Below are 18,069 nucleotides of genomic sequence, written 5' to 3'. Positions count from 1 at the left end.
CTAGCGAGACTGGCAGTCTTCACCAAATCAGATAGCCGCCGGAAGCCAGAGAGGATTTCCTCCGATCCATAGCGACACACATCATTGGTGCCGACATGAGCGACCACCTGCAGATGGGTGCACCCTGCACCCTTCATTGCATCCGGAAGGACCCTTTCCACATCTGGAATGACTCCCCCCGGTATGCACACGGAGTGCACATTGGTTTTCTTCCCCTCTCTTGCTGCCATTTCCCTAAGGGGCCCCATTACGCGCCTGATTCAGACCCTTGTAGAAGTGGTTATGAAATTGCAGTGGTGTAGCCGATGTATTTATATGAGTGATTGCTTTGTGTAGTTTGCTAGTTTCTCCTCGTTCTAGAAAGAATTTTCTTGAATTGTCTACCTGTCCATAATGTAGGTTTTTTATGTCGATAAATCCCCTTCCACCTTCCTTTCTGCTTAATGTGAATCTTTCTGTTTGCTGAATGTGTGTGATGTATTCTATATTTGTAGCATTGTGATCGTGTAAGTGTATTGAGTGCGTCTAGGTCGGTGTTACTCCATTTCACTACTCCAAAGGAGTAGGTCAATATTGGTATAGCATAAATATTTATAGCTTTTGTCTTGTTTCTTGCTGTCAATTCTGTTTTCAGTATTTTTGTTAGTCTTTGTCTACATTTATCTTTTAGTTTTACTTTAATATTTGTATTATCTATTACTATTTTTTGTCTTTATCCCAGATATTTATAGGCATCTGTTTTTTCCATCGCTTCTATCCAGTCGCTGTGGTTATCCAATATGTAATCTTCTTGTTTAGTGTGTTTTCCCTTGACTATGCTATTTTTCTTACATTTGTCTGTTCCAAAAGCCATATTTATATCATTGCTGAATACTTCTGTTATCTTTAGTAACTGGTTGAGTTGTTGATTTGTTGCTGCCAGTAGTTTTAGATCATCCATGTATAGGAAATGTGTGATTTTGTGTGGGTATGTTCCAGTAATATTGTATCCATAATTTGTATTATTTAGCATGTTGGATAGTGGGTTCAGAGCAAGGCAGAACCAGAAAGGACTTAATGAGTCTCCTTGGTATATTCCACGCTTAATCTGTATTGGCTGTGATGTGATATTATTTGAATTTGTTTGGATATTAAGTGTGGTTTTCCAATTTTTCATTACTATGTTTAGGAACTATATCAATTTAGGATCTACTTTATATATTTCCAATATTTGTAGTAACCATGAGTGGGGTACACTATCAATAGCTTTTTGGTAATCAATGTATGCGTAGTGTAGTGACCTTTGTTTAGTTTTAGCTTGATATGTCACCTCTGCATCTATTATCAGTTGCTCTTTACATCCTCGTGCTCCTTTGCAACAGACTTTTTGTTCTTCATTTATAATTTTGTTCTGTGTTGTATGTGTCATTAATTTCTGTGTAATGACTGAAGTTAATATTTTGTATATTGTTGGTAGGCATGTTATGGGGCGATATTTAGCTGGGTTTCCTGTGTCTGCTTGATCTTTAGGTTTCAGATAAGTTATTCCATGTGTAAGTGTATCAGGGAATGTGTATGGGTCTGCAATGTAACTGTTAAATAATTTAGTTAGATGTGAATGTGTTGAGGTGAACTTCTGTAGCCAGAAATTTGCTATTTTATCTTTTCCAGGGGCTTTACAATTGTGAGTAGAATTAATTGCTTGGGTGACTTCACGTTGCAAAATTATCACTTCAGGCATTTGTGGTATCATCTTGTGTCTGTTTGTGCTTGTATCCACCGTGCATGCCTGTTATGTTGTACTGAGTTTGACCATATGTTGCTCCAGAAGTGTTCCATGTCTGTTATGTTTGGTGGATTGTCTATTTTAATGTGTGTGTTATCTACTGTCTGGTAAAATTTCTTTTGGTTTGTGTTGAATGTTTGGTTTTGTTTCCTTCTATTTTCACTTTTTTTGTATCTTCTAAGTCGTTTGGCTAATGCTTGTAATTTCTGCTTCTTTTCATCTAATTGCTCTATCGCTTCTTGTTGTGAGACTTTACCTAACCTTTTTCGTTTTCTTTCTGACATTTCATGTCTTATAAATTGTGTTAGCTGTCCGATGTCTTTTCTCAGTTTTCCTATTCTGATCTGTAGCCTGTGTTGCCATGCTGGTTTTGTGGGTTTCTTCTGTGTGTTGGTTGGTTCTGATCTCTGCCTAGTGTGTATATTTAGTGTAGTGAGTGCTCCTATATAAACCGGTAGTTGTAACTCTTCCATAGTTGTGTTTTCATTTATTTTGTTGTGTATGATTGTGTTGATAGTTTTTATTGTTGTTTCAACTTGTGGGTTATTTGGCGGTCTATGCAAGAATGGTCTATGTCTGTATTTGTGTCTTTGTATTCTATATATGTCAGCTGAAATTTTTCTTCTATATCTAACATGTGTGTCACTTCGGTGTTCTATTTGTGCTTGTTCTGGTGGCTGTCTTAAGATTTCGTTTTCCTCTGATTGATTAATTGATGCGTGTTGTTCTTTGTTTGTTTGCTCTGGGATATTTGAGTCCATTACTGTATTTTATTCTTCTTCTGATTGCACATTATTTTGTTCCAGTATTTGTTGTACTTGTTGTTTGATGTTTTCTAATTCTGACTGGCGTATCCTGTTATTTTTGATTATTACACAGATCTGATCAGCTAGTCGTTGTTCTGTTCAAAATTTTAATTCTGGGTATCTGGTAATAAATGTTGTATATACTTGTGATCTGTATCCAGTTGTGTTGGTTCCTAGGTTTGTTGCTTGGTAATAACAGAACATGAGGTGTCGATTAACTTCATCTGACCATCTCATCATCTGTCTTTGTTTTCCTTATAGGGTGGTTGCAGGAAGCATATCCTGCAAAACACCTCTATTTGGATTTAAATCATTTTCCAGTTGGCTAGGAGTGTCGTTACCATTATGGGCGGGCATAGGGCTCAAGCATCGTCCCCGACCATGACGGCGCTTGTCCAAGGCTTCTTTGGTTCTGTCCTGAACCAACTAATCACACTAAAAGGGGGGTTAGCCCTATTAGTGGTTTGTTCTTTTCGTCGCCTTTTCCGACTGGCAGAACATACCGGAGGCCTATTCTTTTCTATTACTCTATTTTTCTATTATTATTAATATTGTTATTAGTGTCAACTATTGCTAGTATTAATATTATCACTGTTAATATTATTACGACTCTTATTACTATGATTTTTTTTTTGAAATCTTTGTTACGTGTTGTTCCTGGTCAGATGTAAGAGAGGCCCTTAAGGCCCTAATCTGGTCAGGTTGAGTTGTTGTTGTTGTGGTCTTCAGTCCTGAGACTGGTTTGATGCAGCTCTCCATGCTACTCTATCCTGTGCAAGCTTCTTCATCTCCCAGTACTTACTGCAACCTACATCCTTCTGAATATGCTCAGTGTATTCATCTCTTCGCCTCCCTCTACGATTTTTAACCTCCACGCTGCCCTCCAATGCTAAATTTTTTGATCCTCTGATGTCCCAGAACATGTCCTACCAACCGGTCCCTTCTTCTTGTCAAGTTGTGCACAAACTCCTCCCAAATTGTATTCAATACCTCCTCATTAGTTATCTGATCTACCCATCTAATCTTCAGCATTCTTCTGTAGCACCACATTTCGAAAGCTTCTATTCTCTTCTTGTCTAAACTGTTTATCGTCCATGTTTCACTTCCATACATGGCTACACTCCATACAAATACTTTCAGAATCGACTTCCTGACACTTAAATCTATACTCGATGTTAACAAACTTTTCTTCTTCAGAAACGCTTTCCTTGCCATTGCCAGTCTACATTTTATATCCTCTCTACTTCGACCATCATCAGTTATTTTGCTCCCCAATTAGCAAAACTCCTTAACTACTTTAAGTGTCTCATTTCCTAATCTAATTCCCTCAGCATCAGCAGACTTAATTCGACTACATTCCATTAACCTCGTTTTGCTTTTGTTGAGTAAGCAATAAATAAATAAATAATGCCACATCTGTGAAGTATAATAAAAACACAGTCTCAAAGACAGGAAATGAAATTACCTATTCCTGTTCGGAAAGTAAGTGGTAGTGCTGTATTTTACTACCTGTAGAAAAATCCTTATAGATTACGCTAAGTCTCTGACAAGTAGTTTTTGGAGACACATCGATGCAAACCCGTATACTCACAAAGGAAGAACGCGTAGGAGGCGGAGTGTATGATGAACTTGACGAAGGGTTTCTTCATGAAGAGCCCCATCTTGGAGTTGGGTGCGATCATGTAGATCATGCTGTAGACGGGGAACATGGAGCCCAGCTTGGCCACCTCGAACAGCTGGCCCACCATGCTCTTCCGTCGGAAGCCGGGCAGGCCCTCGTACCAGATGGCCGCCAGTAGCTGCTGCACGTTCGGGTGCGCCACGAACTGAACAGACACACACACGCCCACGGTTCATCAAAGCACAGCACTCTACACTAACATGCCAAAAGCAATTATTATCTGAGGATTGTTGATCATACGTGGAGACACACGGGGAGCTACAAGACGATCTACATACGGCTTTCATTGATTTGGAGAAAACATATGACAGAGTCCCAAGGGACGAAATATGGAGAAGCATGAGAGAGCAGTGCGTGCCAGAGAAGTATGTTAGGATAGTGAAGCAAATGTACTGAGGAGCAATGACACAGGTGAGAAGTAGTGTGGGCATGACAGAGGAGTTTCCAGTAAAAGTAGGGTTACGTCAAGGGTCTGCGTTTAGTCCCTTCCTCTTTGACCTGATTATGGACGTGCTGGTGAAAGATCTGAAGAAGGAGGCACCGTGGAATATGATGTTTGCGGATGATGTGGTTCTTTGTGAGCAGAGCATCGACAGACTTGAGGAAAAGCTGGAGGATTGGAGCAAGGTACTAGAAGAAAGAGGGATGAAAATTAGCAGGACAAAGTCAGAATATTTAGCACTGAAGGATGTGCAGATAAGGTCTTGCAAGATCCAGGATGATGAGCTGAAATCGGTCTGAAAATTTAAATACCTGGTTTCGTACATACAGAGGGATGGAGGGCTGGAAAGCGAGATACAACACGGTTGGAACAACTGGAGGAAAATGAGTGGAGGGTTTTGTGACAAGAAGGTGAGCATTGGGTTGAAAGGGAAGGTGTACAAGTCGGTGGTAAGGCCTGCTATGATATACGGGGGAGAGACATGGCCAATCACAGTAGCTCAGGAAAGGAAGATGAAAGTGGCGGAAATGAGGGTGCTGAGGTGGATGTGTGGGGTAACAAGGAAGGACAGGATTAGAAATGAATTTGTTAGAGGAGCTGTGAAAGTGGGACCCATGGGGAAAAAGATACAAGAGAGCAGACTGAGGTGGTACGGACACTTACTTAGAAAAGGGAAGAGTATATCGGAAACAGAGTTGAAGATATAAAGATTGAAGGAGCGAGAAGGAGAGGAAGACCGAAGATGAGGTGGAAGGATAAGATATCCGGGGACCTAAGAGAGAAAGGATGGAAGAAGGAAGAGGCAATGGATAGAGAATTATGGAGGAGAAGGATCCAGACGAGCAACGCCGACTCTACGTGACGTGGGACAAGGCGACGATAAAGAAGAAGAAGAAGATTGTTGATCAGAATGAGGCTGGAGCAATGACAGTGCTAGGAAGGAAATACTACCTGATTTATTTATCCTGTGAAGATTCGAACCATTAGACCGTCTCTTAGATCTAACCAAACGTATTTAGCATTATATCGATTATGCCCTATATGTTCTAAGACATTTTACATCTTGTCTGGAATCTAACACTCATAAATAGTTATGACACAAGTTTTTAATAAAAAAATAGCTATATCAGAAAAAAGTTTGATAAAAGTAGGACTAATAAAGATAAATTACAAGTTGATAGATCTGCCTGAGGCTCTTGTTAGAAATTGGCGTGAGAGGAGGAGACGGAAGAGGGAGAGAAAGAGGGACGTGGCAGAACACAAGTAAAGATCAGGCGAAAAAGAAAGGTTGCGCGACAGACAATAAAACGATATTTGAGGGAAATTTTATAATACTGATAAAGGAAAGTGCTTCAGGTTCTTCTGAAATGTAAAAGGAAATTGGATTGTCTGATAAGGGCAGTTTATTTCAGTGGCATACAGCAGGAATGGGAAGAATGAACCTACACACCGAGAACTCGATGGTATGGATGCAGGTATCCAAACTCGGTTTCACTGGGTCTGGGGAATGCTTTCGAAACGCACGTATCATTGCTCCAAGATCGTCGTACCGTGGTGACAGACACTGTTTGTCGTATTTCATCATCAACCGAACACAATTTCTACACAGGAGCCTAGCATTTATAGCTGAAGCAGTCTCAAATGGATCGGGCGCATCTTTATTACCTTTTTTGAAGGATAAGTCATCCACTGTAGAAACGAATAAATGGACCAGAGCCGACATTAATCTGAGGATGTAGCTTGAAGATAGTCCTCTTTCGGAAGACTTCTAACATCTACGTACCATTCTGTTTTACGCAATGAAATATACGAGATATGTCCACAAAGTAAAATCCGTTTGGTTATATAAAACAAACATGTACAGACACAGAAAAAATATTTATTGTACAAAAATCTACAACTGTTAAACTACTTTTCTACATAGCTTCCGAAATTTTGTAGGCACTTGTCATAGCGTGGCACAAGTTTTTGTATGCCTTCTTCATAGAAGGTTGCCGCCTATGTTTTCAACCACACGGTAACACGTTCTTTCAGATCGTTATCGTCGTTGAAGTGTTGACAGATTTTAGGTGTAAGAAGAGATGAAAGTCGCTAGGAGCGAGGTCCGGGCTGTACGGAGGATGATCAAACGCGTCCCAGCGAAATTCCCGTAAGAGTTGTTTGGTCACATTTGCCGTGAATGGTCGGGCATTATCGTGGAAAAAAACAACACCTTTTGGCAGTAATCCTCGGCGCTTGTTCTTTATTGCAATTTCTTAATGGTCTCGCAGTAACCATGTGTATTGATTGTTTGGTCTTGTGGTAAGAAATCAATCAGCAAAATGCCTTTTCTGTCCCAAAAAACGGTGCACATGACTTTTAGAGGTGTCAAGATTTGCTTAGGCTTAACCTTCGTTGGGGATGAAGTGTGCCTCCATTCCATTGATTGCCGTTTTCTTACAGGGGTGTCGTACGATACCCAAGTTTCATCCCCCTTGACTATCCGAGAAACAAAACCATCGACTTTTTCACTGTAGCGTGTCAAAAACTGAAGTACACTGAATATCCGTTGTTTTTTGTGTTGTTCAGTAAGAATTTTGGGTACCCAACGTCAGCCAAGTTTCCGAAATTTCAGTTTTGCAGTAACAATTTCATGAGATTTGCCGAGCTTCCATAGCAAGGGCACTAAGTGTAAACGTACGGTTGTGCTTAATCTTCAATTGCGTGAACCTGTTCATCACTAACCACAGACGGGCGTCCACTTCGTTCTTCATCGTGCACTTGATCACGTCCTTCATTGAACAGTCTGACCCATCTTCTAACCATTGAATCACTCATAGTATTTTGTCCGTAAACCTCGCAGATTTGCCGATGAATTTCCTTTGGTTTATCTTTCTTTGCATTTAGAAAACAAACCACAGATCTGATTTCACACGCGGTGGCATTTTCAATTACGGCTGACATTATGAAGAAGCATTATAAAGCACACGTCGGCAGCAGCGATCTGAAAATGGCGTACATGTCTTCTCCTTGAGTCAGAGTAACCGCAGCGCATGCTCGAAACTGCGATCGTAGCGCTGCCGCGGGTAGAAATAGAAACGGAACTTACTTTGTGGACGACCCTCGTATATATATATGCAGACTTACCACAATGGTTGTTCTATCTGAAAATAAACGAAAAGTAAAAGTTGAGAGCTGTAAGCTGGTCAACAATCCACAGTTACCCCCAGCCGCAAAGTCTGTTCCATCAATAAACGAGAAATAGACTTAGCATATGAGAAAGCAGAGAGTTAATCGTTAGAAGCTAATATCTCATTTCCAAGGATGTCAGTCTGCTCAGAAGAAATTTTATGTTTCTATAACCTCGCATTACAACATTAATAGTTTATCGTCTGCGAAATTGTCACCAGGTTGACGATGAAAGTTCAAACTCCAGATCTGAAGTCCTTTTTACGGTGCGGATTCCGAGTATCGTGACAGGCGTCAAAATATCAAAACCTGTCAAGCAATCTCCAAACGCAACCGTTTATTACATAATTATGGCTGAAAATTATACCTATGGATGCAAAATCATTTCTCAGTAGGTTCGTCAACACTCTTATTTCTTAATGTAATTCCACCTACACTGCCTGATTTAATTCCACTACATTCCACCCTTTGTTTTACTTTATTACCTCACCTTACCGCACTTTATCTTCATTGTTCTTTAAACTTACGTTTCAGAGAAATTATTTGATATATGTACTTCGTGTCCGTCTCACGAGCCATAGATATTGCTACGTAAGGGTGGCTTGAGTGTCTCAGTTGTGGCCGAGCGGTTCTAGGAGCTTCAGTCCGGAACTGCGCTGCTGCTACAGTCGCACGGTCGGATCCTGCCTCGGGCATGGATGTGTGTGATGTCTTTAGGTTAGTTAGGTTTGAGTAGTTCTAAGTTCTAGGGAACTGATGACCTCAGACGTTAAGTCCCATAGTGCTAAGAGCCATTTGAATCATTTTTTAGATTCGTCTATGATTTTCCTGATATCGGCGATACGTTTCTAAATGGTTCAAATGGCTCTGAGCACTATGCGACTCAACTGCTGAGGTCATCAGTCGCCTAGAACTTAGAACTAATTAAACCTAACTAACCTAAGGACAGCACACAACACCCAGCCATCACGAGGCAGAGAAAATCCCTGACCCCGCCGGGAATCGAACCCGGGAACCCGGGCGTGGGAAGCGAGAACGCTACCGCACGACCACGAGATGCGGGCGATACATTTCTCTTCCTCCAAAATGAGTTATTTATTTCCACAATAAAATCATATGTGGGAATTAAAGTTTGACAAAAATTATATATCTCCATGTCTTTTAATGATTATTGATGTTATAATTCAAATTTGTGTTTTATTTAAAACGTAAAAATGTTTTCGCCTGGTGGTATGAGACATCATCTTGGAAATACGCTGAATATGAGTCGAAAAATAGGTGACTAATTACTGTGGTATCTACATACGGAGTAAATAAGCACCTACTTTGCAAATACTTCGTAACAACACGAAAAATGGTTGAAAACTTCTTTGGAACCTGTTAATGAAATAGTGGTCACCTAAATCACCAAAGCTTTTGCAGGGAGAGTAACGAAGTGGATGGAGGTGGTGGAGAGGAGGGAGGGAGGAATCTGAAATCTGAGACGTGTTGTAAATATGCGAGCCACATCTGGAAGTTGATATTTCCAGTTGTGATCTTTGACAGTCTCTGAACTTGATACGTTGGTGATCGTATTTATATTTGCAGTTCACCTTCGTCTGCTCGCCTTTGTTTAGAGTTCACCTTTGTCGTGTTGTATACTTACTGGTCAGCTCGTATTTTCGCTCAGGGCTCGTCTTCTTCTACCTGATGGTCACTGTATTGTGTTTGTAACTGCAGCTCACCTTCTTCTGCTTGTACTTGATGGCCAGCTTGAGCCTCTCCAGGGTCTGCCTCTCGCCCGGCTCCCAACTCTCCCCTCCAGGGTTGTGGTTCAGCATGATCTCCAGCTCCAGAGAGGTGCGCGCGTGGTCCAGTAGCGACGTGGCGAACTCCTGCACGTTCTGCCGCATCTCCTGTAAAAGACAGCCGGTACAGGCGTCAGTCCCGCGTCCTTGGAGTACAGTCCCAACCTACAGGGCGATAAAGATTGTTGTATCACATTACAACACATAGAAAAAATGTAGGTTTCTGCTTTTCGAGACATGATGTGATCTCCGGGGTAATTTTCTTCATACGTTTTTAAAAATATCATGCGTGTCTAAAGTGTCACCTGTTTCAGTCCTCTGCCGTTAACAGTTTCGAACGGTGCAGTTGTCCTTGGTGCTGGTACCAGTAAAGCGTTGAAATTGCTCATTTATAACTGTAGTTAAATAATTTGAATATCAGCTCACACAACTTCTAACAAAGTCACGTAGGGTAAGAGACAAAAAATTAAACATAAAATTACGTCTACATCACATCTACATGATACTCTACGATTCACAGTTAAGTGCCTGGGAAAGTGTTCATAGACCTCTTTCAAACTATTTTGTGTTCGGAAAGCGCGGGGGAGAAAAGAAGACTTTTTACGCGCTAGCTCTGATTTCTCTTATTTTATTACAGTGATCATTTCTCCCTATGAAGGCGGGGGACAATAAAATATTTTCGCATTCGGAGGAGAAAGTTGGTGACTGAAATTTCTTGAGAAATTCCCGCCGCATTGAAAAACGCCCTTGGTTCAATGAATGTTACCCCTATTCGCGTATCATATCGGCGGTTCTCTTTCCCCTATTTATACGATGATACAAAGCTTGCTGCCCTTCCTTGAACTTTTTAGATGACCTCCGTTAATTTTCTCTGGCATGAATCCCACTTTGCACAGCAATACTCCAGAAGAGGACGATCAGGAGTAGTGTAGGGTGTCTCTGTAGTAGATCTGTCGCATTTTCTGGATGTTATGGTTCGCTTTCCGCACAACATAATCTACGTGGTCGTTCTAATATAAGTTATACGTAATTGTAATCCATAAGTCTCCCTAATCTAATATCAGTGTGTAGAATCATACTTTATATTCCACCATGCCAAACTACCTGATCTGTGAAAACCGCATGCTCTTCTAAAAATTGAACAACACACAGTAAATGAACTTCTTCTTCTTCTTTTGCATGTTCTTTTGTCCCATATCTGCTGGCGGTCGGCGTGGCTATTAACGGATCTGGCATAGTTAGTCTAAGGGCTGGCTGAATGCTTTTTATGTCGCCACCCTGTTATCGGACGGGACGTAATATGTTTACCCCAATTGTCGGCGAGCAATGTTATTCAGATGAAAGTGAGCGAAGGTTTTATGTAATACTAATTGATTACAAAGGGTGATGTTGTTATTTAATTTTGTGTCACTCCATTCCTATTGCTGTTCCGCATGAAAGGGTGAATAATATCATAAGCCAACGATCCCGAAGACCTTTGGATTTGACTTAGATTGTTTCCTGTGTTACTATCTTCACATACGCAACTCTGCTGCTACGGGCAGATGCTTTACAGGTCTCGCAGCCAGTGTTTTTCTAGGTGGTATGTGATATGTGTAACAAGTTAGCTGCGGTTATACCATCTCTTCTGAACACCAGTTACAAGGAATCCCAGCTATGTTAAATAATGTTCATGTTTGGGGAGTTTGGTAAGCAGTGGAAGTGTTTAAACTCAGAAGGGTGCTCATGGAACCACCCTGTAACAATGGGGTGTCACATTGTCCTGCTAGAATTGCCGAAGTCCGTCGGAATGCGTAATGGACATGAATGGGTGCACGTCGTCAGACAGGATGCTTACGTATGTGTCACATGTCAGAGTCGTATCTAGACGTATCAGGGGTCCCATATCATTCCAACTGCACACGTCCCACACCGTTACAGACCCTCCACCAGCTTGAACAGTCCCCTGCTGACGTACAGGGTCCATGGATTCATGAGGTTGTCTCCATACCCGTACACATCCATCCATTCGATTCAGTCTGAAATGAGACTCGTCCGACCAGGGAACGTGTTTCCAGTCATCAACAGTCCAATGTCGGTCTTGACAGACATTGCGTAAAGCTTTGTGTCGTGCAGTCATCAAGGGTACACGAGTGGGCCTTCGCCTCCGAAACGCTATGCCGATGATGTTTCGTTGAGTTGTTCGCACGCTGACACTTGTTGATGGTCCAGCGTTGGAAACTGCAGCAATTTGCGGAAGGGTTGCACTTCTGTCACCTTGAACGATTCTCTTCAGTCGTCGTTAGTCCCGTTCTTGCAGGATCTTTTTCCCGACGCAGCGATGTCGGAAACTTTATGTTTCACCGGATTCCTGATATTCACGGTACACTCGTGAAAATCCCCATTTCATCGCTACCTCGGAGATGCTGTGTCCCATCGCTCGAGCGCCGACTATAACACCACGTTCAAACTCACTTAAATCTTGATAACCTGCGATTGTTGCAGCTGTAGACGATCTAAAAACTGCGCCAGATTCTTGTTTTCTTATATAGGCGTTTCTGACCGCAGCACTGTATTCTGCCTATTTACATGTCTCTGTATTTGAATACGAATGACTTTACCAGTTTCTTTGGCGCTTCAGTATATATCCGCATAAAAAGAACTATGTTGTTTGGAAACATCCGTAGAATGGAACAGAATGAATTGACGCATCAGATACTGCTGTTTCTTATGAACGATAAACGGAAAGTATGTTGGATTCAAGAGGTAAATATGAATTTGAAAGAAATGGGAAGCAGAGAGTGACAACACTGTACCTTTCAAATCGAGTATTGAGACTGACACAAATTTCAAGAACAGAATTAACCCAGAGTGAACAGATAATGGAGCCGTGGTCCCCTCCACTCGCGGTTGCAGTACCGTACTGTTGCTACAGTAGCATATTGAAGATACTGAAGGTGCAATTATAATCACATACGACAGTTGTTCCATATAGGTTAGTTTTCCTTTTTCGCTAGTATACGCACGTGCATAAGATGAGGTACAGTTACTGTGACCGTATCCCAAACTGAAAAGCATACTTTCACCGTAGCGGCGCTCTATGTAACGCCAGCGAGTGAATGTGTCTGCCAAGAGATGACGTGGTACTCCCAGTTGCACAAATAGACTTAACGGCTTCGCAGCAATTTACTCATTTCTGGAGAATTGTTTCAGCATTTCGTTGCAAGACGGATTCCTCCCGATCAGCACAAAGAGCGTCGCGCAGAAGAGGAGCATGCTTCACGTGTTTATCGCAGGATGAAAGAGGTGCTCAGAGGGCAGTGTCACGCACTGTGCACCATATTCCTGGAGGCGGGACGTGTAAAAATTAGGAATATGCCACGTCCTGCGCCTGTGCACGTTGTCGGCCGTGGAGGAGCTCATACGAACGAATCGTCTGATCACTACACGAGACACTGCTGTTGAACTCTCGATGTGCAAATCAACGTGCATTGGATAATCCAGGAGAAGCTTCGTAACGGTAAAGTTCGTACACAGTGGTGCCGGAGCACCTTTCAGAAAATCAGAAAACGGCGAGAATGCGTGCTTGCCTGACCACGCTACTGAGATTCGCGGAACAAGGAACGCACTCCATTGCTCGGCTTGTGCCGTGTGATGAAACGCAGCGTCACCACTTCGACCTGGCGTCCAAACGGGTGAGAATAGACCGGCGCCATCCCAGCTCCCCTCGGTCAAAAAGTGCCCACTCTGTCCTGGAGGACGTAAAAGTGATTCTCAGTTTCTCTTTCGACGACGCAGGGCCTCTACTCATCGACTGGCTACCACTGGGTGCAACAGTTAACGCTGAACAGCAATGCAGCACGTGGCTGAAGCTGAGACACGCCAGTAAAAACAAACGCGGGGACCAGCTCTCGAGTGGGACGGAGCTAATACAGAGCAACACTAGGCCACATGTGACCAAGAATACCCTCGAGTTCCTTCAAGAATTTCGATGGGAGATTTTGGAATATCCTATTTACAGCCCTGATATCTCCCCAAGTGACTTGCATATCTTCGGCCCTTAAAACAATCACTTGAAGGTCAGGGTTTCAGCTGTGACAAGGAAGTGCAGGAACCGTGAAAAACTGGATCCGTCGTGGATCGAGGGGTTTCTATGTTGAAGACATCCGCTCCCTTCGTACGCGGTGCAATCAATGTGTCAATGTCAGTGACAGTTATGTATAGTTATAATTGTTCTACATGAAGTGCGATTAGAATATTTTTACTAGCGTGGCGTATCTTATATACCAAGTTGACAAAAGTCGTAGGAAGCGTGCCAGTACCGTGTCGGACGTCCGTTTTCCCAGCGCAATGCAGCAGCTCAACGTTGCATCGACTCAACAAGTCATTGGACTTCCCCTGCAGAAATATTGAGCCGTGATACCTCTATACCCCTCAATAATTGCGAAAGTGTAGCTGATGTAGGATGTTGTGCACGAATTGATCTCTCGATTATGTCCCATAAATATTCGGTGGGATTCACGTCGTGCGATCTGAGAAGCCAAATCATGCGGTCGAATTGTCGAGAATGTTCGTCAAACCAATCGCGAACAATCGTGACCTGGTGACATGGTGCACTGCCATCCATAAAAATTCCATCGTTGTTTGGTTGCTTGCGAACATGAAGTCAATGAATGGCTGCAAATAGTCTCCAAGTAGCCGAAGGTACCATTTCCAGTCAAGAATCAGTTCAGTTGGACCAGAGGACCCAATCCATTTCACGTAAACAAAAGTCAACACCGTTATGGAGCCACCACCAGATCGCTCAGTGCCTTCCTGACAATCCTGGTCCATGGCTTCGTGAGGTCTGCATCACAGTCGAACCGTATACAGGGCTCTTCTGACCAGGCCATGGTTTTCCGGTCGTCTAGGGCCCAACCGATATGGTCATGAGCCCAGGAGTTTCTAAAGGCATTTGGGTCTGTCATCTGCTCCCAAGACCATTAACTCCAAATTGCGTTGCACCATCCTACCTGCACTATCCCACTTGCGGTTATTTCGCACATTATTACTTGTCTATTAGCACTAACAACTATACGCAAACGCCGCTACTCTCGGTCGTTAAGTGACGGCCTTCGGCCGGTGCGTTGCCCCTAGTGAGAGGTCATGCATTTAATTTGGTGCTCTCGGCACACTCTTGACTCTGTGGATTTTGGAATATTTATTTATCTATTTCAGAAATGGAATGGCCCATGCGTCTAGCTCCAACTACCATTCCGCGTACAAGGGCTGTTAACTCTACATCTACATCTACATCTACATCTACGTGATTACTCTGCTGTTCACAACCCTGTGCGACGCAGAGGGTTCACTCAACCACCTTCATCCTGTCTCTCTACCGTTCCACTCTCGAACAGCACGCGGGAAAAACGAGCACTTAAATTTTTCCGTGCGAGCCCTGATTTCTCTTATTTTATCGTGATAATCATTTTTACCTATGTAGATCGGTGCCAACAGAATGTTTTCGCAATCGGAGGAGAAAAATGGTGATTGAAATTTCATGATAAGATCCCGTCGCAATGAAAAACGCCTTTGTTTTAATGATTGCCACTCCAATTCACTTATCATGTCTGTGACACAACTCCCCTATTTCACGATAATACAAAACGAGTTCCCTTCTTTGTACTTTTTCGATGTCATCCGTCAGTCCCACCTGATGCAGATCCCACACCGCACAGCAGTACTCCAGAATAGGGCGGACAAGCGTAGTGTAAGTAGTCTATTTGGTAGACACCTTCTAAGCGTTCTGCCAATGAATCGCAGTCTTTGGTTTGCTCTACCCACAATATTATCTATGTGATCGTTCCAGTTTAGGTTATTTGTAATTGTAATCCCTAAATATTTAGTTGAATTTACAGCCCTCAGACTTGTGTGACTTATCGCGTAATCGAAATTTAGCTGATTTCTTTTAGTACTCATGGGAATAACTTCACACTTTTCTTTATTCAGGGTCAATTGTCACTTTTCGCACCATGCAGATATCTCATCTAAATCATTCTGCAATTCGTTTTGATCATCTGATGACTTTACAAGACGGTAAAGGACAGCATCATCCGCAAATAATCTAAGAGGCCTACTCAGATTGTCTCCTACGTCGTTAATATAGGTCAGGAACCATAGAGGGCCTATAACACTTTCTTGGGGAATGCCGGATATTACTTCTGTTTTTCTCGATGACTTTCCTTCTATCACTACGAACTGTGACCTTTCTGACAGGAAATCACGAATCCAGTCGCACAACTGAGGCGATACTCCGAAGGCATGCAGTTTGGTTAGAAGATGCTTGTGAGGAACGGTGTCGAAAGCCTTCTGGAAATCTAAAAATATGGAATCAATTTGACATCCCTTGTCGATAGCACTTATTACTTCATGAGTACAAAGAGCTAGCTGTGTTTCACAAGAACGATATTTTCTGAAACCGTGCTGACTATGTGTCAATAAATCGTTTCTTCGAGGTAATTCATAATGTTCGAATACAGCATACGTTATAAAACCCTACTGCAAATCGACGTTATAGGCCTGTAATTCAGCGGATTACTCCTACTTCCCTTTTTGGGTATTGGTGTGACTTGAGCAATTTTCCAGTCTTTAGGTTCGTATCTTTCTGTGAGCGAGTGGTTGTATATAATTGCTAAATATGGAGCTATTTCATCAGCATACTCTGAGAGGAACCTGACTGCTATATAATCTGGACCGGAGGCCTTACCTTTATTAAGTAATTTAAGCTGCTTTGTTACACCGAGGATATCTACTTCTATGTTACTCATCATAGCAGTTGTTCGTGATTAGAATTCAGAAATATTTACTTCGTCTTCTTTGGTGAAGGAGTTTCGGAAAACCGTGTTTAATAACTCTGCTTTAGTGGCACTGTCATCAGTGACTTCACCGTTGTTATCGCGCAGTGAAGGTATTGAATGTGTTTTGCCACTGGTGTGCTTTATGTATGACCAGAATCTGTTTGGGTTTTCTGACAGATTTCGAGACAGAATTTCGTTGTGGGAATTATTAAAAGCATCTCGCATTTAAGTACGCTTCGTGAGGCCTTAATCACGTGGAAACCTTTTCACGTGAATCACTTGAGTATAAATGGCAGCTCCGCCAATCCAATGCCCTTTTATACTTTATACACGATGCTATCACTAACTGTACATGAGCATGTCGCTGTCCCATGTCTTTTGTCACCTCGGTCTATCTTGTAAAAAGAGCTTCCACGTTTCCAGAGTTTTTTTCCTTATTACAACCACACTGTCTTATTAATATTTTTGTACAGTAAGTGGAAAGAATTGTTTATTATCTAGTCGGTTCTTTGCCATGCTATAATTAACCTGGAATTTATTAGGAAACTAGAGGCAGTCGTAAGCACAATTCCCGATAGCTTCCATGTTTCCACAGTTTTTTTCCTTCTTACAACCACACTGTCGTATTAATATTTTTGTACAGTAAGTGGAAAGAATTGTTTATTATCTAGTCGGTTCTTTGCCATGCTATAATTAATCTGGAATTTATTAGGAAACTCGAGGCAGTCGTAAGCACAATTTCCGATAGCTTCCATGTTTCCACAGTTTTTTTCCTTCTTACAACCACACTGTCGTATTAATATTTTTGTACAGTAAGTGGAAAGAACTGTATATTATCTAGTCGGTTCTTTGCCATGCTATAATTAATCTGGAAGTTATTAGGAAACTCGAGGCAGTCGTAAGCACAATTCCCGATAGCTTCCATGTTTCCACATTTTCTTTTCCTTCTTACAACCACACTGTCGTATTAATATTTTTGTACAGTAAGTGGAAAGAATTGTTTATTATCTAGTCGGTTCTTTGCCATGCTATAATTAATCTGGAATTTATTAGGAAACTCGAGGCAGTCGTAAGCACAATTCCCGATATTATTCGTCACTCAGTATGTAAAGGAATTTTTTGCAGTGCCGTAATTGACAAGAACGCGGACAGAGGCACGAAAGGCCGCCGGATGTCGCGTTTCGTTCGGCGCTCGCATTTCGGCGGAGCGTTTATCTGACGCCCACCTCGCGCCGCGGCAGCGCGCCTGCTAAAGCCGGCGTGGCGTGCGGAGCGGCCGGCGGGCTGGTTGCCGTGCTCGGTGCGGCGTGCCATCGCGCCTCCCACGCCTCCCTCAAATATTCAGCGCTGCGCTGCGCTGGCTGCTCCTCAAAGCGAGGTGCTGCCGCCGACTGCGATTACGTTTCGGTGAAATGTAACCAGCACGCTTCACAACCTGCAGCTGCAAAAAGCCTCTGACCCTGCCTACGTAGGAACTTACGAATCTCGTAAACCAGAGCCGGAAGTTATTTTTCGCACCCAAATTAGCTTTGGCAACCACGCATTCATTATTTACATCTACATCTACATGTACATGGTTACTCTGCAATTCACACTTAAATGCCT

At 42.4% G+C, this 18,069-nt stretch overlaps 1 protein-coding gene across 1 annotated transcript in view; it reads right to left on the bottom strand.

Annotated features, from left to right (window-relative positions):
* LOC124709076 (transient receptor potential protein-like) overlaps positions 1 to 18,069 on the bottom strand; it is a gene marked incomplete at its 3' end in the record, with an annotated part of 289,063 nt that overhangs the window by 150,919 nt on the left and 120,075 nt on the right. The window contains exons 7-8 of the mRNA XM_047240724.1: positions 9,587 to 9,757; positions 4,163 to 4,397 (exon numbers count right to left, since the gene is read on the bottom strand). Of these exons, the coding sequence (XP_047096680.1) occupies positions 4,163 to 4,397; positions 9,587 to 9,757 (406 nt within the window). The remainder of the gene's footprint in view (positions 1 to 4,162; positions 4,398 to 9,586; positions 9,758 to 18,069) is intronic.

The sequence above is a fragment of the Schistocerca piceifrons genome, chromosome 7 (genome assembly GCF_021461385.2).
Source record: "Schistocerca piceifrons isolate TAMUIC-IGC-003096 chromosome 7, iqSchPice1.1, whole genome shotgun sequence".
Lineage (NCBI taxonomy): Eukaryota > Metazoa > Arthropoda > Insecta > Orthoptera > Acrididae > Schistocerca > Schistocerca piceifrons.
This window is presented reverse-complemented; position numbering and strand designations above follow the sequence as displayed.